The sequence below is a fragment of the Astatotilapia calliptera genome, chromosome 11 (genome assembly GCF_900246225.1).
Source record: "Astatotilapia calliptera chromosome 11, fAstCal1.2, whole genome shotgun sequence".
In the NCBI taxonomy this organism is placed as follows: Eukaryota; Metazoa; Chordata; class Actinopteri; order Cichliformes; family Cichlidae; genus Astatotilapia; species Astatotilapia calliptera.
In genome coordinates this window covers 23845447-23872180 of record NC_039312.1, presented here as the reverse complement: position 1 = coordinate 23872180, position 26734 = coordinate 23845447, and the positions used below count along the sequence as shown (strand labels likewise).

The window sequence follows — 26734 nt, the reverse complement described above, 5'->3', positions numbered from 1 at the left end:
AGAAATAAGAGAGAAAAAAATACTATAGAAATTACATACAAAAAAAACATTCTGATTAATTTACTGCTTGATGTTGCAGAAAAAAACTCTGCCTGTTCACACTGACTTTAAAGTTTTACTTCCTCATTTTCCTTTCAATATGTCCTTAAACTCATTTGTTTGGCTAATATTTATATCACTGTTTTCATGAGATATCTGCTGAATACTTCTAGTTCATGTATAATTATTCGAAACCTGAATATTCTACACAGGAATACTCAGATAAGATCAGATAACATGGATCAGTGTCTTACGTAGTAGGTTTATGTACTGATGGTATACATTAAATGAGATAAAGAGAGACGTGTTTTCATTCGTTTCTCTAGTAATCCTTAATGCTCCTATCTTTCAGTCTTTGAACACTGATTCTTGAATGTTGAAATCACAAGTTGTTTGTTTTGGGTTTATTTTGTTTTTTAAGTTTTCCTTTCTGTTTATGTTTCTTTTCTTCTTTTGTAACCCTTTATCTACATCTCCTTGTTGTCGCAATGAATTTTAAATACACAAATTTTCTTGTGTCACTTTAATAGATTTTACTTCTCTGCTTTATTCTTCATCAGTGAGGAGACAGAAGTTAAGGCAAAAATCATTTAAATGATACATCTGTGCTTCTGATTTAAAGCTCAATTAAATGTGATCATTGGAACAGCTTCACCATAAACTGTTTTCTTTTAATTCAACTAGTTTTGTTTTATCACATCTCTTTATGTTTAGAGCTACATTTACACACAGACAAATAATGGAGGACAGGAATTTTTTAAAACCTGTTTGCCCAGCACGGGAATGTTGACTTCTATAAGATAAAGCCATAAATATGTGTGTCTGAGTCTTCTTTCAAAAGTTATAGCTATCTTTATGAAGTTGTACAAAAATGCTTTAATTTTTTGATCATCCTAAAAGACTAAAACAGACGGAAACAGAAGTTTTAAGTCTTCCTCACACCATGGTTTATATATTACAGATGTGTATCTGTTACATTCGCTGACCTCTGGTGGCTATCCCTATGTGAGAGAGCCTTTTCTCCCTCTCCTGTGATCCAGGTCTGCCTCATGAGCCACAGCTGAGGTGTGTTGCAGCTCAAGCTCTTTTGTTGCAATCGTTTTCTCCTGTTGTTTGGCTGGACAGGGAGCTCAGCCATTGTATTGTTGTTCTTGGGTAGAGAGTTCTTGGGTTGTTTTTTAGTTAGAAAGTTGGTGCTTTGTTTGTTGTTTTGGCCTTGGAGACCCTGAAGAAAAGAGCTTCCCTGTGTTCAGTTTTATTTTAATTGTTTTGTGTAATAAATGTACTTTGCGGCAGTTTATCTTTTTCACTTTGTTACTCCCCATCCCAGACAACACTTTGTTTTTAAGTGGGGCGTAACAATATCATTCCTCTTTTAGACACTGAATGAAAGCATTTCTGCAAAGGACACTCCTTTGATCCTTCATCATAGCTCCTCCAAAAGCTTCTGAGTACTTGAGATATATTTCTCTAAATTTATATATAGTTTTTGCAGGTGAACTTCCAATTAAACACTTGAATAAAAACATTACAGCTAATTATTTTCCATTTTCAAATGCAATGTTTTAATTTAATTTAGTCAAACAAAAATGTCTCCTATATGCTTAATTAAAGGAGCTGGTGTGTTGCCCGATGGTTTTGTTGGATCACTATGACAACAATTCCACACACACCCACACAAAACATCTCCAACTTCACATCCCAGTATTGCCTTTTAAGAGGCAAAGCATGAAATGGACAAGGTGGACCAGCGTGTCTGTTACCCGTTTTGGTGTGATATTGGTTGATCTTCACGACCAACATCTAGACTCTGGGTTCCTGTCTTGTGTTCTATCACTGCTGTGATGGGTCATTGGAGCCTAATTGCCAAAATAGATCAATTAATTTCTCTCTGACAATAAATCATGTTGAATTCTGTAACTAGCTGTTACAGTACAGAAGGAAAGCTTAATGTGACTGAACAGAATCTGACGCAAACATTTAGTAGAAAGGTTTGTTAATGATTAACAAGTTCATGAAGTTTAACCTTTCAGAATAACAACATGACTTCCTTATGACACCATATACTGAATGAACATTCATGTACCGGTATTAGCAAAGGAAAAGGCAAAGAGTGAAGGACTGCTTTGGAAATGGAAACATTTTCTGATGTACTTGTGATATACTTCTTCATTTTTGGGTCCATCTCAGGTGAGCTCTCACTGCTTGATGTGGCAGAAAAAACTGTCTGCTCACACTGACTTTAAAGTTTTACTTTGTTTATTGTTTGTTTTTCACTTTATGAGACATCTGTTGAATACATTTCTAGTTTATGTTTAATCATATGTGACCTTAATATTATAAACAGAAAAAAAATTCCTACTCAGATTACATGGATCAGAGAAGAAGCAGGTTTGTACAAAAGTGTTTTAAATGAGAGTAGGCGAGCAGTGCCATGATCCTTATAATTCTCTCAGAGCTTCTCTAGTAATGCTTAGTTTTGTGCAGTATTATCTGGAAAAGCTGACATTAGACTTTAATGAAGATAACTCAAACTCTTCAGACCTGCTATATTTCATGCAAATCTTTATATATTCATCAACTGTTTCATATGTTTGAGTAACAACAGCACTTTTTTATTCTTCTCCCGCAGGTTTCACTGAAGGAGTTGGTGTGTTGCCTGATGATCGTCTGAATGCAGCTGTAGGAGAAACAGTGATGTTCACTACAACACTGTCTCCATCAGAGAAACCGTTTTCATCTGTGAACTGGAGTTTTAATGTATCTACACCTATAATAATATTCATAATTAACGCAGAAAACATTATTGGACCTGAGTATGAAGGCAGGATCACCTTCTTCCCATCTACTGCGTCTTTGGAGCTCAGGAGTCTCACTCTGGATGACACTGGAGAATACGGTGTTAACGCTGTACACGATGGAACACTTCTGAATGGACGTACTACTCTGGTGATATACGGTGAGCAGTTCAACAGCTTAACTGTTTTTGCAATATTTAAGCAAGTTTACAATATATTGAACATGTAAAAATACCTGTAATGATTTGTACATGTTTGTTACATCTCTACTCACTGCAGTAATGCATTCTTGCAATAATTCGTCTTATTCTTAAGACTGTGATATTAAAGAGCGGCTGTAAGAAACTGTATGGCTTATTTATTTTATAAGGTAGTATTGACCCCCGTACTATAAAGAATGAACTGAGAACTCAATTAATCTAATTTATTCTGTTCAGAATAGTCACTTAAAGGGAATTGATATTGTCAGTTATGTGAATTCAAGTATTTGAAGGTTTTGGTTGGTACAGTACTTCTTTTAAGGTTTAATTGTAAATATATTGTTTCTATTTTAGGTTTAGCTGCAATCGGATTTTTTGTAATTTTAATGTTTATTTTCTATTGTTGATGCCAAAAAATACAACTATTTTATTCTTGTTTCTTTCACAGAGAAAGTCTCCAATGTGTTGGTAACTTCCAGCAGCACAGACTTGGTTGAGTTCAGTGCTTCTGTCTCTCTGTCCTGCTCTGCCTCTGGATCCTCTCTCTCTTTCCTCTGGTTGAACGGCAGCTCTGAGGTTACAGCAAGTGACAGAGTTCAGCTCACTGATGGAGGCTCCAGTCTGACTATAATCAATGTGACCCGCTTTGACCAGGGACCATTCAGGTGTCGTGTGTCCAATCCTGTCAGTACTGTTACCAGTGATCCAGTAAACCTCTCCATCAGCTGTGAGTTACTGGGATTTGTTAATTTTTGAAATTATTAGCGGATTTAAATTACAGTTTAAAATACCTAATTTACAGTGCAGTTAGTTTCATTTAGATGGTTTTGTTTTCATACATTAAAGAGTAAGTAGATTTTTTTATTGTGACATAATGTGGAATGATCTGACTAATAATGTCACAGTTTCACAATAAGCCAAACTGAATGGTATATACTAGAGATGGCACGATACCACTTTTTTATGTCCGATACCAATGTCATAAATTTGGGTATCGGACCAATACGATACGTAATATCGGATCGGTCCATCTCTAGTATATACCAGGGTTGTCATACAAAGCCTGTGGGCCAGAATCAGCCTGACAAAGATTCCCATCTGGCCCATTGGATGGTTTTGGAAAAGGTGAAAGAGGACAGAAATTTTGGACTATTAATTGTTATTCTTTTTAGGTTTTACACCTTTTTATTTTGATAAAGAACTCCTTCAAGGGCATTCACAATACCCCAAAGTAATTAAATGACAGATTTCTGTAATTTTACACATTACCTCGTACATTTTAAGCCCAGAGTCAAGCCGACAGAGTCTTTAATGTACGTTTCCATACGTTTCATTTCTTTATCATGTGAAAAATCTTAGACACGCTGTTGAAAAAGCTCCTCTTTGTCTTATACTACGACAGCTCATTGATAAATTGTGTAAGTAAACTTCTCTCTCTTTTAAATGTTTCATACAGTAAACATTAAGTTTTCTATGTCCCCTCTACATTTAGATGGCCCAGAAAATATCAATTTGATCTTATCTCCATCACAAGGATACTTTGCTGTGGGGTCAGACATCAGCCTCACCTGCTCAGTTGGATCCAGACCTCCTGCCCAGTTTAAGTGGTTTCTGAATGGAGATCAGCTGCTTGATACTGGATCAGAGCTCAGACTGATGAATGTTAACATGAGTAACAGTGGAAACTACAGCTGTCAGGCCTCTAACAACAAAACTCTGAGATCTCAAACATCTGAGCCTTCAGCCATCACTGTGCTGGGTAGGTTTGATTTATTGTTAAATTGTGTGATTCATGCATATATTTTTGACTATAGCTATATTCAGATAATAATTTCACACATATAAAATATTTGTGGAGATAAACAATACAGAAAAACAATTTTCAAATAAAATGGTTTCCTCATATACTGCAGGCTTTTGACATATTTTCTCACGCAGAAAACAAAAGGGGTTGATAGAAAAAAGAGGATCAGTCAGAGCAAAAAATTTACAACAACATGCTCTTTAGGAAAAACAGGAAAATCTTCTCTGTCCAGACGATCGTAGACCTAGAAACAGCATTGATACCGTGCAGGACCCTCAAGCTACCGGGTCAATGTTAGAGGACATGAGCTTTTCTGTAATCATGTTATAATCTTATCACCCCTGCATCCAATTCCATACCTGCATAAACCTTCTTATAGAAGTAGCATCCTTGGCTACCACAAAAAGTCATAAAAAAGTTGTCTGTCTTTGTCAATGTCCTCTTCATTTGCTCACAAAACATCAGTTATATGTAAATAGGGTAATAAAAAGTGTCTGCCTGATATTAGAGTCTTGTTCAGTGTTTCCACAAATTCATATCAATTAGTATTAAATTGGTATTGGAGATAAATAGGCAATTTAAAAGTGTCCGGCACATTTAAATTTAATATTATACGTCTTGACCTTTAAGGTGAAGTTGTTTGAAAATGTCAAACAATTATAAATATTTTTAGTTGTAGATAATATAACTTCAATTTAGTATTAATCATTATCCTGTAAATTATTCTACAGAGAATTACCATACCATATCTCAAGAGTTCTCCTCATCTCTGTGGTTTTGTTTGGTGTTTTTAATCTCTTTTTATAGATTTTCTAGTTGTTCTCTTTTATTTCACCATCACTGATTTTTTGCTTTTGTTCTTATTATGATATTATTTATTTTCTAAATCAATTATTTTTTGGCAAACAGAGAAAATATCAGGTGCTTCTGTCAAACCATCAACAAACCTGCCAGTTGAGGGAACCTCTGTCAGTTTAACCTGTGAGGCTTTTGGCTCAGTCTTTAAAAGGAACTGGATGAAGGATGGCTCAGATCTGACCCTGACTGACAACATGACCCTTTCTGACAATAACAGAGTGTTGACCTTTGACACTGTGAGTAGGAAAGACAGTGGAGAATATTTCTGTCAAATCAGCAACCCCATCAGCAGTGATGGAGCTAAATACATCATGACTGTTAATTGTAAGTAACATCCTGGTCAGTCTACACTTCTTGTTCATGCATACAGTAAAATAATTTCAAAGTTTGAATGGTACAACTAATATGATATGTAGTCTAGTGATGCAGAAATTTAAAAGTAATGAACACATTGATTTTTTTTTACCTGTTTTTCAGATGGACCAGAAAATGTTCAAATCAAAGGTCCAAATAAGGTAAATATCAAAGGCACCTTAAAATTGACCTGCTCTGCTGAATCCACACCAACTGCCAGATTCACCTGGTTGTTCAATGGGACAGAGAAACTCACCAATTCAGCTGAGTACATTAAAGAAGAGGTTGAACTTTCTGACAGTGGAAACTACACCTGTCAAGCCTGGAATAATATAACTGAGAGAACATCATCATCAGTGGTGCATGGACTGACTGTAACAGGTATCTGTGTGTGTACATACTCTTTGATGGTACTATTGAAAGTTTAACAGGTGGTACATTTGCTCTAGTTTTCTATCTACGGTGGCCCCTAGAGACAAAGCACATACAAACACAACGGAAGTGCTCCAGGACGCTACGGGCGGGGTTGAGCTTTTGTTACCTAGTGGCTAAAAAAGCCAGGAAGTACCAATGACCGGATTAGGTGTGTTGTAGTTACAGGTCAATTTAAAATGTAAAAACTATTTGAATACATGAGTGTGGTTGTATCCAACTCCATGTGTTTGCAACAAACTTGCCGTTTATTTTGCAAATCAACCTCAACACTCCCCCTAGCGTCCTGGTGCACATCTGTTCTGTTTTGGAGTTTGCGCTTTTCAGTTTCTACGTTTTGTTTTTTTAAATTTGTACATGCTTTGTCTCTAGGGGCCATCGTATCTATCAATAAATTTTGGAGGTTCATCTTCAGATAACATAACAGTTGCTTCTAACGCCAAACTACCTTTAGCAAGACATTAATCAATTGTCAGCAAATTGTTAACTGAAACCACATAGTGCATCCACCACTTTTCCAAACACAAGTACTTTCGATGCAACAAGAGCACCAATCAAAAGTACTCTGATCGTTCTAAAATTATAAAAATCAAATAAAGAAAGAAGCTATTGGATGGTTTTGGGATGATAAGACAATTTTGTATAAAAAAGTATTCATTATCTTTACCAATATTTTTCCAGAGAAATCATCAGGATGTGCTGCTGGTTGCATCGCTGGAATAGTAATCGCATGTTGTGTCATCGTCGCTGCAGCTGTTGGTGGAGGGTACTACATTTATAAGAAAAAGTAAGTTGAGAATGTATTTGAAAAATCACCAGGAAAACATTTTCCTTTTTGAATATACATAATTATTGTAATCTTTGAAATATGTCTAGTATTCAGTGGTACGATTCAACAAATGGTTCATATTCTGCAAACAGTCACTTGCTGACGTTCATCTTCTGCTGGTCTCAGAGTAATCACAAAGAAGAATTAATTCTTTTCAGTTCTTGTTTATGTTAATTATGCAGAATAAACACTTTTCATAATTAATTTGTGGATTCCTTGTTAAATTCAAATAAACCTTAGTGTTGCCGTTTTGTATTGCATTTAATTGCATGATCACATTTTAATAATGCTTCATTTCAAATATTTAGATTCAACAAAAATCCTCAGAAACAAAACACAGGTATGGTATTTTTTTTCTTTTTGAAATCTAAAGTCATCTTCCATGTCTGCTATAGCAAAATAAGGAAATTAGAGAATCAAAATTATTGTTTTAATAGATATCTACATCCACTGTTACAAATCTTTGCTTTCGTAGAACAAGATGAAAATATGTATGAGAACATTTCCATATATGACAAGAAAATATAAAATATAAACTCAGTGATGACCTTCCCTTTTCAAGGTAAGTTTAACATTTATTATCACTGTTATTTAAGAAGGAACAATTTTGATAATTAACAAGAATATTTTCCCATTTCTGTAGATTTTCAGAAGAAATTCACCTGCTGCAGAGAATTAACGTTATAATTTATGTTGTTTTGATATCATATAATGTTAAACAAGCTATGTTAAGATGTTTTAACTAATAGATTATTACTCTCCGTGTAAAATAAATATTAATACTTTCTCTGTAATAAATCTTCTAATATTTGCTACTTTATTTTAAATATATTTAAAACAACCAACACATCACAGTTGTGTCTCTTGTTTTTATATAAACTTATTGCGTATCAGTTACCAAATGTGGTACTATAATTACATGAATTTGCACGTTAATGTTAAAATCTGAATACAAAGTGATGTCCAACGTGTGGACCGAGGCATCTTGTCAGGACTGCAGGTGTTCTGCAGTGATAACAGAAAATCTAGTTTGAAATTATAGTGCTTACAGGTGCATATCTATTTAAATTTATTTAAAGCAGAAATTTATAAAAGCTTCAATTAAAACTGATAACAGGAGTTTGTTAGTTTTACTCATTACTCTGACCTAAAATTACTCCTCTTTGTGTCGCTGTTGCTTTGCATGTAAATCAGTAGCATTAGCAATTTTTAGCCATAAGCCTGTATTGTTTATGTGTTTTGATTAAAAAAGTCAATGAAATACACCACTTTTTTGTTTGTACTTTAATTAGAGTGAAGATGGGCCCCACAGGATTTTCTGGTTTAAGTGGGCAGCAGTTCTTTGGGAATGGCTGTACCCATGTAACCTTTATTTAATACCTTTAATATTTAATATTTAATACCTTTATTTAATCATTGAGACCTTATAAAACCAGAAACTTACACTTTTTGTTTTATATGCTGCATACCCACATGTGGATTTTCTGTGGTTTTGAGGGCAGGATGATGAGTAAAGACATTGGGGAAAGCGGTAAAGCTGTATTTTACTGATCATAATATTTAATTGCCCCTGAGGTTCTACAGTAGTTTCTTCAAACTGTAAACCGCTTAGTGAAAGTGCCGTCACAAAAAAAAAGTCAGAATTGGATGTTGCCTCAAGGGTCGGTTCTAGGCCCTGTACTTTTTAATTTGTATATGCTCCCTCTCGGCGGTGTCATCAGGAGGCATGGAGTGAACTTTCACAGTTACGCTGATGACATTCAGCTGTACATCTCCGTGTCTCCTGATGACACCAGACCAATGGATGCCCTTTTTAACTGTATTTTAGATATAAGATCTTGGATGTCAGAAAACTTTTTACAGCTTAACCAGGACAAAACTGAAGTTTTAATCGTCGGTCCTGAGGCTCAGAGAGAGAAACTCTTGTCTAAATTAGAGGCATTTTCACTATGTCCTTCGCTACAAGTGAAAAACCTGGGTGTTATTTTTGACTCTGAGCTCGGTTTTATCCCACATATTAAACATGTAACCAAAATTGGATTTTATCATCTAAAAAATATAGCCAGAGTCCGCCCTATTCTCTCTCGGGCCAACACGGAGATGCTGATGCATGCTTTTATTACCAGTTGCATTGATTACTGTAATGCCCTGCTCTCTGGTCTTCCTAAAAAGAATATTTCAACTTTACAACTTTTACAAAACTCGGCAGCTCGTGTGCTGACGAAGACCAGAGGGCGGGCCCACATTACACCAGTTTTAGAATCGGTGCACTGGCTCCCCGTGTGTTTCAGGATCGATTTTAAAGTTCTTTTATTGGTTTTTAAATGTCTTAATGGTCTTGGGCCTTCTTATCTCTCAGATCTGCTTTTACCATACGAACCCTCGCGGACCCTGAAGTCCTCTGGTACTGGCCTTTTGATTGTCCCTAAAGTCAGGACACATACTCACGGAGAGGCAGCTTTTCAGTGGTATGGTCCTCGTCTGTGGAACAGCCTGCCGGAACAGGCTCAAGACCCACCTTTTTAATTTAGCTTTTACTTAGCGTTTATTTATTTTATGCTTATTTATTCTATCCTGTTATTCTATTATTAATTTAGGCTTTACCTAATATTTATTGATTTTATTCTTATTAATTTTTTAATCTTCTTACTCTATTTATATTTATATTGTATCCCGTTCTTATTTGTTTTATCATTTTACCCTGTACATATCCTATTGTGTCATATCTCCAGTGTTTCCTAGGAGGGCGCTCTCTGCACCGGGGCTGTGATCGACCGTGGCTGCTGGGGCTCTGGGGGTCCTCTCAGCCTGGTTGGGGGGGCTCCTTTGCCTCCCTCCTGCTGTGTGCCCAGCCCAGAGGCTGCGGTCTGTGACCGGCTCCCGGTGCAGACGGCTCCCTGTTATAGTGTTTCCTCACTTGGCACATGCGTACCCAACCCAATTTTACTCTTTAAGTGTGCGTGTGTGTGTGTGTGGGGGGGGGGGGGGGGGGGGGGGGGGGGGATATGTGTGTATTCACATTGTTTATGTTAATGAGAGTGTGGGGAGTGAGTTGGAGGGTGGGGTGGGGTGGGCTGCTTTTAACCATGTAAAGCACTTTGTGCTACATTTTTTTTTTGTATGAAAAGTGCTTTATAAATAAAGATTGATTGATTGATTGATTGATTGAAGCCTGTAATTTTATTAATCTTGTTATTATTTTCAGTTTTTGCCTCATATTTTATTAATGACAATATCTTTTTTATGTTTCTCGCTGCAGATGGACCAGAAAACATTCATCTGACCCAGTGTCCATACCAAGAATATTACGACGAAGGATCTGACATGAACCTCATCTGTTCAGTTGACTCAGGTCCTGTTCCTGAAATTAAGTGGTTTCTGAATAGAGGCCTGCTCTCTGATGCTGGATCAAAGCTCAGGCTGCTGAACGTTCAGAAGAGTCACAGAGGAAACTACATCTGTCAGGCCTTAAACAGCAGAAGTCAGAGGAATCACACTTCAAGCTGAAACTATAACTGTACTGACATATTTAATCAAATGTTATTAACACAAATGGTTTTGTTTGATAAATAATCAGTAACACCTAACATCGTTTCATTTTCTTTTCTTATAGCTGAAATCTCCAGTGTGGTGCTGACTGCTAACACCACAGATCTGTCAGAGTTCAACAGCTGCATCAGGCTGTCCCGCTCCTGCTCCTCCTTCTTCTGGCTGAACAGCAGCTCTGAGGTCACAGCCAATGCAAGAGTTCAGTTCACTGATGAAGACGCCACTCTCACTATAATCAACATCACCCGCTATGACCAGGGGCCATTCATGTGTTATGTGTTTAATAATTTCAGTAATGACATCAGCAATCTGGTGAAGCTCTCCATCAGCTGTGAGTTATCGTGTCTATTATATAGCTTTTTAAATTTCTTCAGCTTGAATTATAATTACTACAAAACATTATCTTTCTTGCTTTCTTGTGTGAACTACTGTTAAATTTTTTGCATCATGTGGTTCATAGTGAATAAATAAATAACTGTATTTAGTTCATTTATGCAGTTCTTCACGTAAAAGTTGATAATTCTGTACCGCTTACCGCTTTTTACCAGGTCGCCAGAAAATATAATTCTGAGGACATCTCCATCAGGAGAATACTACGAGGAAGGATTGAACATCAGGCTGACATGCTGGGCCATCTCCAGACCTTCTGCCCTGTTTTACTGGTTTTTGAATGGTGTTAAGCTCACCCATACTGGACCACAGCTCAGACTCATGCATGTTACATCAGTCAGGCCTTGAATGATGAAACTCAGTGAAATCAACCATCTCAAGCTTCAGTTCAGAGTAAGTTTTTAGTAAGATAAATTGTTACAATATTCGTCCTACAACCCATTTTTATTCCTTTTTCCACCCTCGGCTGCAGTCGCAGATGTGTCGGTGATTTCAAACCACAAAGTTTTGCTGGAGTTCAGCAGTTCTGTCACTCTGTCCTGCTCCTCCTCTGGATCCTTCCTCTCTTCCCTCTGACTGAATGACAGCTCTGAGGTTACAGAAGGTGCCAGAGTTCAGCTCACTGATGGAGGCTCCACTCTCACTATCATCAGTGTGACCTGTTATGATCAGGAACCATTCAGGTGCAATGTGTCAGTTATGAAATCAGCCAGCCAGTGAATCTTTTCATCCAGTGTGAGTTTATGGCAACAGTACAGCACACCTGCCAGTTATTATCGGACTCTGTACAAATTCCACCTGTTTCAGCAGAAACTATGGCTCTAAAGGTTATATTGAAGCTCATCCTAAAATCTGAGCCCATAAGCCTCATAGACTGTAAAAAATTATTCAACAAAACACAAGATACAAAGTATGCAAAGTAAAGCAAAGTATTCATTGCACTGCAATGGGAAACAAACAACTTACTGTAATCACATCCTGTTAGATTAAAGAATGAAACAGAGCGAGTGTCGCACCCTGAGCCCACTCACATCTGTGTGTTTGTGAGTCTGAGCTTTGGGGCTTTTTTCTTTTTTTAACCATCTCTATTTCAATAATCAGACATGGTTTGGAAAAACTGAACACAGAAGGTAATTAAGTTATTTGTAGATTAGACTCCAATGATTTATCATAGCAGAAACATTTAAAAGGGTATAGATGCTGGTTTTGGTGAAGATGAAGATGGAGCCTTTGATGTGGCTCTGAGGGACCAGGATGAGACTGAGATGGGGAGGAGGCGGGTCGCATGGATGAAAGTCAGAAAGAAAGAAGAGCACTTAGACTCTCACGGAGGTTGATTGTCTCGTAGAAGACAACCAACAAAATGACTTGATCAGAGTAATGATGTCAGTAGTGAGTTTGACAGCATGGGAAAATGAATAATGAAAGTAAAAAAGTTAATATAATTTTGTTTTACATTGTAACTTCAAAGGTTTATCTAAATAGTGGATTGACTTTTTAGTCAAAGCAGGCTCACCATATTTTAACAATAGTATTTTTGTTTTCAGAGTAGACAACAAAAATACAACATTTGAAAAGGTTTCTCTTCAGCTCATTCAAATTCTTGTCTTATTCCATTGCAATAGAAACACTTAATAGCCAATCATAAGTGAATCATTAGCTCTAACATAGCTCTGTTCTGACTCCTTGGCAAAAATGAGTGTGAAGCAGATCCATTCAGAGCTGTACAAGAAATCAGTACAGAACGATTTGTATTCATTTCCCACAAAGGTGAGTCTGAATGTTTCTGCAGACGTAGTTTTCAACATAAATACTGAATCATCCTTTTAATGACTTCTTAACTTCTCCTCCTCGGAATGAAAACAACGAAGAACAGAAAAAAGGACTCGGGTTCTTAGTAAATACATTTTAGAAAAGAATAAATAAATTAATTAATACATGTGTTAAGTGTGCAAAAAGGTCCAAGTAATTAAAATAATTATAAGGTGTTTAAAGAATGTGAGTTTTATTTTTACACCTTGTCTTTATTATAAGACACAGCATGTATCTGTATGTAAATGCATTCCCAATAAAGCTTTTAAAAAGAGTGCCTTTTGTATGATTGCTTCTGTCACAGCTTACTACAGAGGGATAAATACACCTAACTTTACTTGTGAAAATAGGCAAAAACAAAAAACAAAAAAAAAGCAATACAAGTATGAAGTTTTTTCCAGCCTGTATTAAGGCCACCAAATTGAGCACCATTTCAGGTCAGTGGTGCCACGTGAGGCCGCATGCTGCTGGAGGCTGAAGAGCAGTGTCCTGGGTTCAAGCTCAATCCACATCCCTTTGCTGTGTGTCTTTCCCATCTTTCTCTCTTCCTACTTTTCTATCCATCTTTAACATCACTATCCAACAGGCAAAAAGCCAACAAAACAAAAGACCGTGTTAATGCAGCCTTAACTTATTGGGAGAATATTTGTAATCTGCAGATGCAAACCAGCAATTTGTGTACCACATTTCCCTGCAGTTGGATCCATTCATCTATCAGTTTTCTTCTGCGTATCCAGTTGAGGGTCAGTTGCCTGTAGAATATCCCAGCTATCATGAGGCAAGAGGGGAGGTACACCCTGGAAATGTCACTAATTTGTCACAGCTTACTAGATACAGAGACAGACAACCATTCACATTTACAGCTATGGCTGTGAATCGCCATTAAAAACCACCATTTAATCTTAACATGCATGTGTCTGGATTGTGGGAGGAAGCCAGAAAGAATCCACACAGGCATAGGGGGGGACCAAACATCAGTGCACAAACTCCACACAGATGAAATTCATCCCATAGCTGTCAAAATGTTTAATCTAAATGGATTAATCTTATAGACTCAGAAACACTACAATGATCAAACGACTTGAGGAAGTGTTGGCTTCGCTTTGCATTCACACTCACACTGATACTGGTCACACTGACAGTGATCACACTGGAGGTGGAGTGGGCTGATTGCAGGACTGATGAGGCACTGTTGACGAAATTTCCTCCCAGTGAGCCGGCATTTTATGTCTGACTGTTGGTTTGAAAGGAAATTGAGTGACTCTGTGAATGCAGTCACCGAGGGGGTTGATTGTACACAAAGAAGACAATTTGTGACCTCCTTTGTGGAGTTTTTGTTTCCCCTCAAAGCTCTTTAAGCATCACCTTATCTAATTTTACAAGCTGTGAGTGTTGATGTTAGATACTGTAACGATAAAGGTGATAAGCTGATTGTAATGCTTTCCAGCCAAATTAATACTCACAATATTGGTCACTTCTTCATCAGATGGTGATGACCACATACATAAGGTCAAGTTGTTCTGCATTTCTTTGAATGTTACTCAGCTAATCTTATCTTTAAAGCTCATACAGCAATAACAATATTCTTAAACTGCTTATCTCTTTTACTCTTTTCATGTGCCATATCTTAAATTCACTTTTTATTTAATGAGCTTTAGTCAGTTGATGTAATTTGAAAGTATTAAGTGATTCTAGCTTATATCTTTATATTATTATAAGTGTCAAAGAAATTCCAGATTATGCAGGAAGTCCCCAAACTGTTTGCCCTGTTGATTCTTAAAATAAATTGCCATTGTTTCTTGCATATACTGACTAAATTAATGCTAACTGTGTTGGAGAAAAACAATGCAAATGTAGTGACAGTTATTTTTTGCAGTCTGTAGCTCTCTCCCTCCTGCTGCTGAAAGGATTGCTGGTTCCCAGTACTTTTTGTAGATCCAGATGGAAAATCACCATCCCGTTTACTAGACTTTTCAAATATATTGATAATGCACATGAAACAACAGAAAATGATCTTTGATAATAAGAGGGTAACTCACTGAAGGGAACCTTCACAGTTTAAACATGGCAAACCAACATTATGAAAATGGATTAATCTGATTTATCTGAGAGTTGTGGCATATTAATATATGTTACATTAATGTTATTCTCATTGAATCAGCATCAGCTTGTGATAGAAGTGCTTTGATGGCAAATATTTCAAGCTCTCAATCCAGATTTTCTTCTAAATACTTATTATTTAACAAATGTTTTTATTGTTGTCATTGTTGTTGATACAGTCACTAATCTCAGTTTTCTTATATTATAATTATTCTTTAACAAATTTCATAATGAAAACATTTCTATAGTTTAACGTTTTCACCATATTTTGAAGGTATTTATATATCTATTATTAGAGTTATTTATTTTCCCTCTTCTTAAAAATTGCACGTGTGTTGTAGAGGCGAGGACTAATTTAAAACTCAAAGTGATCCAAACAACTAAATATGTTATATTCAAATACATCGAGTCACCTGAATTTAATTTATCATACAGTATACAGAAGCATTTCTCTGAAGCCAGAGTAAAATAATTGGATAAATACATCACAGAGCGTCATTTTAGGTAAAAGTCTCAAATTCGCATTTGTTTTATGGAACAGACTTAAGATTCATTCCAAGCCCTCCTGGGTTTTAAATGCACCTTAGAACACACATGCATCAACATTACAATGAGCGGGGGTGAGTCTTCTCTCACCCCCGTTCTCTGCGACCTGCTGGAGCAGGGGGGCTAGGACTAGGAGGAGGAGTTGGCCGTCCGACTGCGGTCTGGAGTGTGGAGCCTTCCTGCTGCTGCGGAGTCGGGGCGGTCTGCCTCCCCCCACCGCAGGAAAAAGGGAAACACCACCTGGGTCTGGGTGCAGTTCCCCCCTCCAGGGGCGGGGGCACCTAGACCCGGTTCGTAGAGTACGCTTGGGGAGTGTGATCGTGTGTACAACGTCTCTTTATGTCTGTCTCCACGTTGGTTGAGTGTGGAGTAAGTGCATATGAGAGCATGAGGGTGGGAATGGATGTTTGTATCTGTGTGTGCCTGTATGTCTGTGTCTATATGTCAGGTTGGGTGTCAGGCGCCACCTCTCTGGGGACATCTCAGGCCCTCCAAGGTTTGGAGGCCTATCTCCCCCTACCACCACTTCCCCTGCCAGTGGCGGACCCCCTCAGACATCGGTGCGTTGGTGGTTCTTTGTGTCCGGGGATGGGCGTCCAGGTACACACCGGCTCACTCCTTGGCGGCCGCTTATCGGGGCCTGGAGCCTGGGGCTCGCTCGGGCCACTTCGGAGGTGGGGTGCCCCCGGCCTCTCGGCCTGGGGCTCGGTCACTCAGGCGCAGCTGGCTGCCGGCGGAGCTCACGGGCGCGTCACTGCAACTCCCCCTGGCTTCTGCTCCGCGGCTGCTGAGTGAGCCCTCATCTGGGACTCTCCTCAGCTCTTTCCGGGACAGTGGCGCAGCTGCCCCTCTGTTGGTCTTCCTTGGTCTCTTGTGTTCTGGGGGCCTCTGGATGTCTGGAGTTTTGATCTCCTCCACACCTGCTTCACGCCCTGGAGGACGGGGCTGTGGCCCCCCCACACCCTCTAGCAGATTATTACATGAAGGAACCTTTTAAAAAAACAAAAAACAAGCGCGTCCATGCTCACAGGTGTACACACGGGTGATCACACCCACAAACTACACCCTTTTTGGCTCCTACCTCAAAGCACACTGTGTTCTGTTGATCTTATGTGCTGCACAATAATGTTTAACATTTAGTATTTACTGTCATATTCCCATATATCATTGTGATGTTGTTTATTCTATTACTCTTGTTCTCTTCTGCTTGCTTTCTTTTTTCTTTCTCAGCAGGTGATCCAGGTGATTGATATATGCATTTTTTTTTCTCTGCCCGTTCTGTTGGTTTTTGTCTTTTGCCCTTCTCCCCCGTCCCTCTTCTCAGCTGTTTCTCTTTCCCTCTTTCTTTCTCCCCTTCTTTCCCCCAGTCAAGTCTGTCCCGTATTCAGTAAGTGAAAATAAAATAAACAATAAAAGGTGAATCAAATGGACCATTACGGCAAGGCTGGGATGGTCAATTTGGTAAAGTAAATCCGTTGGGCATCTTTCTTTGCCTTTAGACAACAATTCTGATGGCAAAAGAGCCAAACGGGACAGGCCAAAAAAAAAAAAAAAAAAAAAAAAGATTCATTCACTGTTACTATATCATAAGGTTTGCTTAATTTGTTAAGCTGTAGGTTTTGTCTGATATATATTATTGTGGCATATCAAGCCACACAAAATATGCAGGAATCATAAAAAACATAAGAAAATTACTCGATATATGAAAAACGCTTAAAATGGAATACAATTATTCTTACATTTGAAATTATGTGAGCAAATATATTATTATAAAATTATGTGAACAAAATAACAGATTTACAGCGATTTAAACTAACAAAATGTGGGACAAATCATTTCTCTTCTGTTATTTTGATTGACAAATTTTTGTAATTTTAAATGTTTTTTTGACAAACTGTAAAAAGAATTGTGCTCTAATACATTATGACACCAGTGCATCTATAAGAAAACTAATTTACCTGTGTAACAAAATATAGTTTTTACTGCAGGTCACAATAGAAATGTTGCTACAGTTATTTAAATCCCTAACACACCCAGTTTACCGTATAATATCATATTTACAATGCAATGCCCACTCACAAAAACACATTATAATTCTGTTTTCAGGAACTATACTGTGACACACTGTCAATCATTTATCTCTTCAGCTGATCTGATGGGTGCCTCACAGCATTAGGGCAGTCATACAAGTCGAACAATACTTCATTGTGCATGAATGATTACAAAGGAACATATTTACACATTACATAAGATCTTTATTTCTTTTAATAAATCATTCATTCTGGAAGCACTGAAGGAAATGATTTGTTTGTAAGGCTGTCTGAAGGAGTCTGAGTGTCTCCTCTTTGATCCTCCTCTGCAAGGAAAGCTATGGATCACTGCAGTTGCATCAAAAAGAGACCCAAACCCACTTAGCGGGGAGCACATAAAACTCTCCGTTAACATAAAAGGCACCACCAGCATCATGACTCATAAACCTTCTTCAGATGTTTATATATGTTTAAAAAATAATTCACAAATACTTTGCTTTAGAAGAAATAAAAGAACTAGGAAGGGAATGCAGTCATTACATTTTAAAGTTGTTTTATTTTAGTACAGAAGCTGATCCTGAATATGCCGGCAGGATATGCCCCCTACCATTTTTTTTATTTATTTTGTTGTCTAAGGCTAAAACATTTGGAGAAAACTTGTGAAAAATTAGTTTATCCATCTATACTTGAATAAGGTGCATTTTATATGGTCTGTCAAAAGCTTGATCGTGTTTTGTTTTTTTTCCTGTTCAGATTAAATCCTCTTTTTTTTTTTCCAAATTCCATTTCTGTATGTATGTACACACAACACAACAGCTTCACAAAGGATCTTAGTGGTTTTCCTTACTGAGTGGGGGGGGGGGCTGTAGAGGGTCCTGTGATGTGGGTCAATAAAAGAGCAAGAGCTCCTGAGACTCTTTCTGTTTTTGATTTCAGAAGGCAGAGAGACCATGTCAGAAAAGTCAGTATTGGACAAGACCATCCCATGGACTGCAGTTATGCTTCGTTTATCAGGTAGGCTAAATTCACCTGATGTGCAGACAGAAATAAAGGAATGGGGATTTTTTTTTTCAGTCTTCTGTAATTTTTTTTGTGTTAATCAGGTATGTGTGTAGGTGAGGGTATATTACCCACTGGACCCCTGAGTGGAGCTGTAGCAGGCACAGTGAAGTTCACCACCACTCTCAGACCTCCAGAGAAACCATTCCTCTCAGTAAGCTGGAGATTCAATGGGGTGAACATCATCAGTTCCACCAGCATCAACATCACTGATCCTGGATATGCCGGCAGGATCTCATTAGACCGAGCCACGGGGTCCCTGGAGCTCAGAAACCTGGCACTGGAGGACAGCGTGGAGTACACTATCACCATCACACCAGATGCAGGGCTGCCAAAACAGGGGAGGACCAATCTGACTGTGTATGGTGGGTTAGTCTTTATACATTTGTATAGGGCACCAAACCTTGTGTGCCCTATACCAGTAGATGCCTAATGATAGTCAAACATGCAAAACTCCTTTTGAATTTCCTTTTGATAACACGTTCATAAAACAAACATGACAAGGAAAACAGAGTGTGTGCTTATACTGAGAGGGAAAGTGTGTGAAACAGGGTCCCAAAGGACTAACATATAAATTAAAGTTTGGGTTGTTGTTAGATTGCACTGGATTTACAGGATGCAGTTCAATTACACTCTACCACCACGATATTCATACTTGTACACTTTAATAATAAAAAATAATAGAAATTCAAACAGAAAAATAAATATCTACCATTTTAAATGTTAGACAGTTAAAAATCTATCTGAAATTGGAACATAATTAATGAATTATGACCCAATGAAATCATGAAGGTGAAGCTGTTTGATAGATTTATGTCATTTTAAAGTTACTGTCACACAAAATGTTACTTAAAGTGACACATATATGTTTCACACAAACTGTGTTGCTTCTTTTTCCATCATTTCACCCAAAGTTGACACTTTTTATCGTCTGGAGCCACCATCCGCAGCCCCACAGCCATCCTGATAAGAAGATGAAAGCTCCACCAACCTCACCTGTGAGGCCTCTGGCTCCATCAGCTCCAGAGAGTGGATAAAAGATGGCCAGCCTCTTAATCCCAGTGGCGGTGTCAGCTTTTCCCTGGACAACAAGACAGCATCCATACAGCCTGTTCACATTTCTGACCGCGGCACCTATCAGTGTAGAGTCAGCAACCCGGTCAGCACCATGACTGCGACCCATAATCTCACTGTCAGCTGTGAGTATTCACCGTGCATTCACAGTGTTTCTATTAAAGAAAACATGAATAAATCAAGTTAAAATTAATTTACTTTAACTTTTTTTAAAGACAGCTATATTAGCAGTAATAGTCTGAATGTCCCTAACACTGTATTTTAATTGTGCAGTTGGACCATACAACCTGTTAATCAGCGGACCCTCAGCTGCTGCTCAAGGTCACAGTATAATGTTGCAGTGCACTGCAGACTCGGTCTCACCAGCACACTTCAGCTGGATGTTTAATGGCAATGAGACGCATGTTTATAACTCATTGTATATCATAGAGAGGTTAGGGGCAGAAAACACTGGAAATTACACCTGCACTGCCAAAAACGCAGTGACCATGATGGAAAGCTCCACAGTTCTGGATCTGAGAGGTAAGAAACCAAAGAATGCACTAATTCAATAATAGTACAGCCTTTATTTTGTCATCATTTCATATATTTTACAATGTAGTGATGGCAGTTGTTCTCTTTTCTCACTAAAGCATCCTGCATTGCTCCCTGTGGGTCATCCTCAGGGTTGGTCATCTATGCACTCACTCTGAAAGGGCTAATATAAGACAAAGAGCATGTGAGATATGACCAGTGAGATAAATTATTTCTATTTGTTTGCCTTATTGTTAAGGCACAATGTATTTTTGTATCATTGCTTTATCTGTTTTTATAATTTAATTAATTTAGCCTGTTTTGTTTTTCCTTTCAGGTTCTTTTCCCCGATAAGTGACTCTGGATGCTTAATTAAAAAATCAACCACTTTGTATAAATCATTATTTCACAGAAGCATACTTTGATGCTACCACTCATCACTCCTCGATAGGATTACTTAATCAGATCAGTAATCATTAACTTGTGTTGATTTGTATCTCACACTTGTTGTGTGATCTATTGGATGCAATAAAAGTTTTGACTGATTTAATGAATTATAAGGTCATAAATGCTTTTCTATTGTAACCAACACTGACTGTCCACTGTGGAAAACCACAGGTCGCAGTGTTTCATGGCTTCACTCAAGACCTGCAAGAATATTTTGGGAGAAACTGATCAGCAGCACAAATATTACCAGTGCTGATTTGGATTTCATTTTTTTTTTAATGCATCACCACTATGTTTACAGTAATTAGGGACCCACTGGTTTTTAGTTGAGTATAGGTTCGCTTTAGGTTTATTCCCCATTTTTTTTATTCTTGCATCTTATACGTTATAAGTTGGATCCGTTATTAAAATCATTGAGTCTCTGGTTTCTCCATTTATTCTCAGTCTAGTGGAGAGCTTTAGTGGTTAAAAAATTGCTCAACAAGTAGAAAGTTGCAGGTTCAGTTCCTGTCTGTGGCAGAATTCCCCTTTGGCTTTGCATCTGCCAAATCCATCATCTCTGTGCCACGTTTTACTGTGAGTTTCTTCTTTCTGTGTTTAGTAGGTGTCTAATAAGTTATTTCCCATTTTACTTCAGCAGCTGGTTGACTCTTGTGGTTCATTTTAAGTTTTGCTTCCCCCTGAGATTATCTTGAGTGCACCTGTGCATTCTTCCAACAGTCTCCACTTCCCTGGTCAGCCCTCTAAAGATTTTTTTTTATGTAATTTACTTTAATTTAATTGTATTCCTGTAACTAGCATTTTTGAATTATTCTCCTTTGTTTAATATCAGCTTTTATAATACAGCTTTTTGCATTTGGGTCCATATTTGAACTAAATCAAAGCACTGAGTTTTCAGTGACCACTGTCTGTGATAAGAAACAATTGTGTGTGCTTTGACTTGAGTACAGCTGAGGATGCAGAGCTGTGCCTGCATCAGTTATTTCCACCTTGCTGTGCACATTTCTAATTCACATGTGCAAAGCAAGCTGAGTTCAAACAACTTGAAACTCACATGACCTGATTACCCAGTTGTTCATCTGAGACTATGTAGCCTTCGACTCTGGTGGAGATAACGATATGCGCCTCTCTGAGCTGATGCTTTCTTCAGGAGGCCCAATGAGAGCTCACTGATATGAGGCGCAACATTTTTTATTTTTTACTGTTATCATTCGGGATCTTATTTAAAGTTTTAAAGAAGCTAAAAGCCACGGTGGGAACTAGGCTTGCGTTGTTGAGCCAGTCAGTATGCTGCAGCCACACAAAAATGAGGTAGTATTTCAGCTGATCTTTATAACTTCCGTAATCACAAGTGGTAGTAAAAAGAAACCAGTCTGAGCCTAGAGCTCAGTTTAATATGTCACTGCCCACACTAGAGTTGAGCAGATAGTCAGGCAGAATGAAGAACAACATGCGGATGGTAATGCCGTGTAAATAACTGAGTTAGATAAATAAAGTAAGTCTGAACTCACACATGAAACTCATTTATAGACTCACTGAGTCCATGAGTCACCACAGGAATTGATGTTGCATGTGTGTTTTCTTTAATCTTTCTTTCTCTTATCATTAATTAAACCTTGTCAAGCAAGCAGGTTGACAGTCAGAAGTGAGGATGTTGAAGTCACAGACATGTACTACCCATCAAACCACAAGCAAACAGCAGACATGTCAACCACTTCATCCACAGTTTTGAAAACCTTGTCACCAGCAGTAACAGTCAGGCTTTTGCTGTTTTCAGTCTCTGTAGTAAAATACAGTCCTCAAGGTAGTTTTATGCAATATGTTCATATGCCCATGGACACATTTTTCAATGCAAAGTCAACCTTTAAACTTTAAAGTTAGGACAATCCACATGAAGGTTAAATACAGAGATCTATTCTGTGTGCTGAAAAAACAGAAGTGTATAATACCCCCCATTTTTGTCACATGCAAATCCATATATGTATGTGCCCTAAAAAACAACCAATGTTACCACGTCCGGCAGTTAATATTTATTGTTAAAGTGATGTTAACTTCCTTCAAATAAAGTGGAACGAAAGCGCGGACATTTCTACACCTGCAAATGTTTCATTTATGTAATAGAAAATGGAATAGTTCGAGCCCTACATCCTCAAAATGCTCCCACAGGCTCAAACTGGGATTTGGCTAAATGCACATGTGTTTAAGCATTTTATCAGCATTTTTCTCATGTGGCAATAAAACAAAGTCAGCATAGCTCAGTATCTAACTGAGATCACCCTGATTTGACCACACGAGGTCCCCGTTGAGCAGAACATGAAAGGAGGCAGAGAGGAGTAACCTGACATCATGCTCACTACACAGGAGCTGAAAATCACAAAGTTAAAGATCACTGTGTAATGGTTCGGGTACACAATACATTTCCAGTTAGAGTTCTGATGGATGACAAATTGGTTTCTGACGTGGCTGTGCCGTTCTTTCTCCCCTTAACGGGTAAGTTTTTTTTATTTGAATGTATATTTTTCTGGTGGATAGCTGTAGGCAGATACATTTATTTTTAAAAAAAGGAAAGTTTCAACCCACCCCAAGTTTCATTGCGTCTTAGTCAACAGAGTTATTTTGAGCCTGTGGTTTTATGGGAAATGTCTCGTTTTGTTTACTGCTGCATTTAAGAACTTAAATCAGCCTATGTTCCTCTTTGCAAACTCTTTTTTTCAGTGGTCGAATATTTCAGTCTAGTCTCCAGGTTTTAGCCTTGGACTGAACTAAAAGGTTACGGATCCCTCTGTTTGTAACTCTGTAAGTTTCTTTGAGTTTATCTTGAAAGCTGACGTACCTAATCAGAGATCCTGTATGATTTGTAAGTTTTCTTTTTCTGTGTTGTTAGTTCCTGTTGTTGTGTACAATGAAAATGTGCAACGGACGATCTCATCTGCTGATTCAGCTAATTTACATTACATTTTTCCCAGGTAAGACCCAGTTTTATGTTTTTACCAGATTTTCTAAAACACTCATGCTATGCTAGAAATGCTTGAAAACATCATGAATAAATACCAGTTTGAAACCTGATCTCTTTTCTATTTTCGTCTCTCTTCCCCCTCATCTTTCTGTCGTCATTTACCTTTTGGCAGTTTTTGTGGCACAAAGAGTCGAAGTCTCACCTGAAGTGACTGGATATATTGGAAATGATGTCACCCTGAGCTGTCAGTTAATCCAAGGACCAACACATACCAATGTTACTCAGGTTCAGTGGGCTCTCCAGGATGAAGAAGGAACAGGAAAAGTCACTCTCATTGTTTTCAACACTATGTTTGGAGTGAATATTTCTGAGAGTCCACTGAAGGAGAGAGTGGTGTTTGATAAACATTCGTTGATAATTAAGGCTCTAGAAATGAAAGATGCAGGATCCTATATCTGCAGCATTTCCACTTTTCCCAGCGGTACATTTGAAGGAACCACCAAACTTGTTGTTCGAGGTAAGACTGTAACTGCTTTTATACACTGATATAAAACAACATTTAATGTTATATATGAGGTCATATTTATTCAATTCAATCTTCAAAATTTGGCTGACACAAACCAAACATTCAGTTTGAATAACTTTTTTCTGCTTTTGTGTCGTATTCATTTTAACATCAGAAATTTTTACCAACATCTAATATTACTCATGATTAAAGTTTCCATGTTTAGTTAAAATGTTTATACTGTAAAACATGAAAGCTAGTTTTTGTTAGTAGGCTGGTTTAATGTTAGTTTGATGTTAATGAGTTGTGGCCTATAATCATACTTTATTCCGCCAGAAACGAAACCACTGTCAGCAGGAATAGTTCTTGCTATAGTGACTGCTGTCTTGTTGCTGTTAGCGATCATGGTGGCCATGCTTTATTTCATCCGCATTAGAAGGTGAGTGTATGTTCTCGTGTGTTATTTATATTATAGAGACTACTGTTGACTGAATCATATTTGAGGGATCCATCGTCTTTGTGGCCAAAATTCACCATAAAGGAAGGAAATCCATTTTATGGTCAAGACTTTAAGACTTAAGAAACTTTAGACTCTGGGAAGCTGTTTGCTGTTTCTGTTTAATTGCTGTTTCACGGACCAAACAACAATTAAACTATAATCATCAGATTGATCAAAACTTATAATTGTAGCTAAAAACCAAACTTCTCTTCTAAATCACCAAAATCACTTTTGTCTCGTTTGCTCAGACGCCATTCTTCCGCTGGGTTTCGTTTCGTCATTGGTAAGAACATGCACAACAATTTCCACTAATTGGTTTTGTAAATACTTAAATTATTTTAATTTTTCTGTAACGAAACATGTATGTCTTTCAGATACGACTGGTCCAGAGAGAGAGTCGCAATCATCTGCAACTGAGAGAGACCAGGTGAGCTCCATGGTTTGAGGGTCCATTTTTGAACTTGAATGAATACGTTTTGGTCAGATACATTTAATTTATATTTATGCTGTTGTCCTGCCATAGTTTTTTTTAATTACAAGAGAGCAATTATCATGTTTTCTTACATGTGTTCACAGGATGTGGTGTACTCTGACATCAAAGTGAAACCATCCAGAGATGCCTCTCCTTTAACCAATTACAAACTCAGAGAGAGCGTGTATGTTGACGACGTCACGTACTCCGAGGTCATAGTTTCTCGTCAACCCAAATCAGACACAGAGTGTGTTTACGTTTAGCATTTTTATCATTTTCTGTTGTGTTTTTGTGTTGCTTTAGTTTGTTATTGTGATAAAAAATTGCCTGATGATAATATGAACACTTGTTTAGGTGTTTAGTCGTAACCAAAGGAATATTTTGGCCTCATGGTTTCATGTGTGCATGTGCTAGAAAAGCACCCACAGGCTGCAAGTCAGAGGACTTATCAGTGTTTGATCTAGTCTATCACTTATGCAGTGATAGAGCAGCATCTGCTCTATCACTGCATAAGAAAAAAAATCATCTAATTGCAACAAAGAAATGCAAAGTTGTGTCGACCAGAGATCTTTAATATCCAGCCAGTCATTGCTGGTATCTTTCACGCAGGTCTGAATCCACTTTAAATGGCTGAACCAGTAAAACAACATGATAAATGTTTAAAATTACAGAAAAAGTTATGATAGTTCACTGAGGCTGTCCTGTAATTATAAAATATGTTATAAATTCTAAATATGTTCATTTAATGTGGGCTCATTAATAATAGTTTAATCGTTTACCTCTTTGGCAATTACATTGGTATAGTATGGGTGTGGCCAGTCTTTATCAATAGGAAAAGCTGTAAATCGTATCAAAGTTGAAATTCAAAATCTATGCACTTTTTGATATTTTCCGAAACTGTCCTGTGGGCCAAATTTAAGTGTTCGCTGGTTCGATTCAGGCCCCTGGGCCTTATGTTTGCCACCCACGACTTTATTCAGCTGTTTTTGCAGGGAATAGATGCAAGCATTCGCAATGAGCTGCTTTTTGCAAACCTCTAAAGTGTTTTGAATGTAAACAACTTTACTGGAATGAAATGAAACACCTGCATGGTGATCTCCACCACTACAGCAAAAAAACTGCACCTGATGTTAACTCTGCAGTCTATCGCTGCATTTCTGCAGGACGGTTCAGTTACATGAAGCAGTCCATTCTTGCTTGCTAACCTGACATTTCCAGTGTTACGTGGCCATAAAAGTAAAATTACCCTGCAGAGAAGTTCTGTTCCTGACAGCGGCACTGACAACATTCAGTGAGAGTTCCTATTACACTTCAGCAAAACATGAAAGGAGGAAGATTAAAAGAAATGGAAGATAAACATAAAAAAAAAAGTTACACAATCAATGCAGAAGTAACTGGGCAATGCAGAAACCAGAAACAGAAAGGTTCAACAAAGTTCTCCAGTAAAATCAACTGCACTGCCTGTTGC

The 26734-nt window shown here is 37.8% G+C and overlaps 3 protein-coding genes and 1 pseudogene across 4 annotated transcripts; all 4 read left to right on the top strand.

The window, feature by feature from the left end:
• The first annotated feature begins 1044 nt into the window (after positions 1-1044).
• LOC113032431 (carcinoembryonic antigen-related cell adhesion molecule 5-like) lies at positions 1045-9703 on the top strand. Of its 2 annotated transcripts, none has more exons than XM_026185353.1 (10): positions 1045-1104; positions 2672-2998; positions 3486-3764; positions 4530-4796; positions 5751-6023; positions 6177-6434; positions 7167-7272; positions 7623-7654; positions 7790-7876; positions 7958-7987. In XM_026185353.1, the coding sequence occupies exons 2-9, from the start codon at positions 2737-2739 to the stop codon at positions 7840-7842; spliced, it is 1530 nt and encodes a 509-aa protein (XP_026041138.1). In that variant the 5' UTR covers positions 1045-1104; positions 2672-2736; the 3' UTR covers positions 7843-7876; positions 7958-7987. The 2 variants fall into 2 exon arrangements, with proteins under 2 accessions (XP_026041138.1, XP_026041137.1); XM_026185352.1 differs by lacking the exons at positions 1045-1104; positions 7958-7987 and adding exons at positions 1837-2229; positions 9674-9703.
• LOC113032121 (carcinoembryonic antigen-related cell adhesion molecule 5-like) lies at positions 7858-12804 on the top strand (annotated as a pseudogene).
• Positions 12805-18691: 5887 nt separating this feature from the next.
• On the top strand, positions 18692-20741 carry LOC113032120 (carcinoembryonic antigen-related cell adhesion molecule 1-like). The gene is made up of 5 exons (XM_026184792.1): positions 18692-18755; positions 18845-19165; positions 19775-19999; positions 20148-20396; positions 20725-20741. Exons 1-5 carry the CDS (start codon positions 18692-18694, stop codon positions 20739-20741), a joined length of 876 nt encoding a protein of 291 aa, XP_026040577.1.
• A 2517-nt stretch (positions 20742-23258) lies between these two features.
• Positions 23259-25891, top strand: LOC113032675 (nectin-4-like). Its single transcript, XM_026185704.1, has 8 exons — positions 23259-23324; positions 23550-23630; positions 23719-23800; positions 23963-24307; positions 24632-24734; positions 25043-25077; positions 25169-25221; positions 25371-25891. The coding sequence occupies exons 3-8, from the start codon at positions 23737-23739 to the stop codon at positions 25527-25529; spliced, it is 759 nt and encodes a 252-aa protein (XP_026041489.1). The 5' UTR covers positions 23259-23324; positions 23550-23630; positions 23719-23736; the 3' UTR covers positions 25530-25891.
• Positions 25892-26734: the final 843 nt, after the last annotated feature.

Bases quoted from the DNA above. Each gene is read 5' to 3' on its own strand.
- LOC113032431 (XM_026185352.1), top strand. From the start codon at position 2,172: ATGGAAACATTTTCTGATGTACTTGTGATATACTTCTTCATTTTTGGG. The intron at 3,765-4,529 runs GTGAGTTACTGG...CTCTACATTTAG, and splicing joins AGTAAACCTCTCCATCAGCT to ATGGCCCAGAAAATATCAAT. The intron at 7,273-7,622 runs GTAAGTTGAGAA...TCAAATATTTAG, and splicing joins TACTACATTTATAAGAAAAA to ATTCAACAAAAATCCTCAGA.
- LOC113032120 (XM_026184792.1), top strand. From the start codon at position 18,692: ATGTCAGAAAAGTCAGTATTGGACAAGACCATCCCATGGACTGCAGTT. The intron at 19,166-19,774 runs GTGGGTTAGTCT...CCTGATAAGAAG, and splicing joins GACCAATCTGACTGTGTATG to ATGAAAGCTCCACCAACCTC. The intron at 20,000-20,147 runs GTGAGTATTCAC...TTAATTGTGCAG, and splicing joins CCATAATCTCACTGTCAGCT to TTGGACCATACAACCTGTTA.
- LOC113032675 (XM_026185704.1), top strand. From the start codon at position 23,737: ATGAAAATGTGCAACGGACGATCTCATCTGCTGATTCAGCTAATTTAC. The intron at 25,078-25,168 runs GTAAGAACATGC...TATGTCTTTCAG, and splicing joins TGGGTTTCGTTTCGTCATTG to ATACGACTGGTCCAGAGAGA. The intron at 25,222-25,370 runs GTGAGCTCCATG...ATGTGTTCACAG, and splicing joins CTGCAACTGAGAGAGACCAG to GATGTGGTGTACTCTGACAT.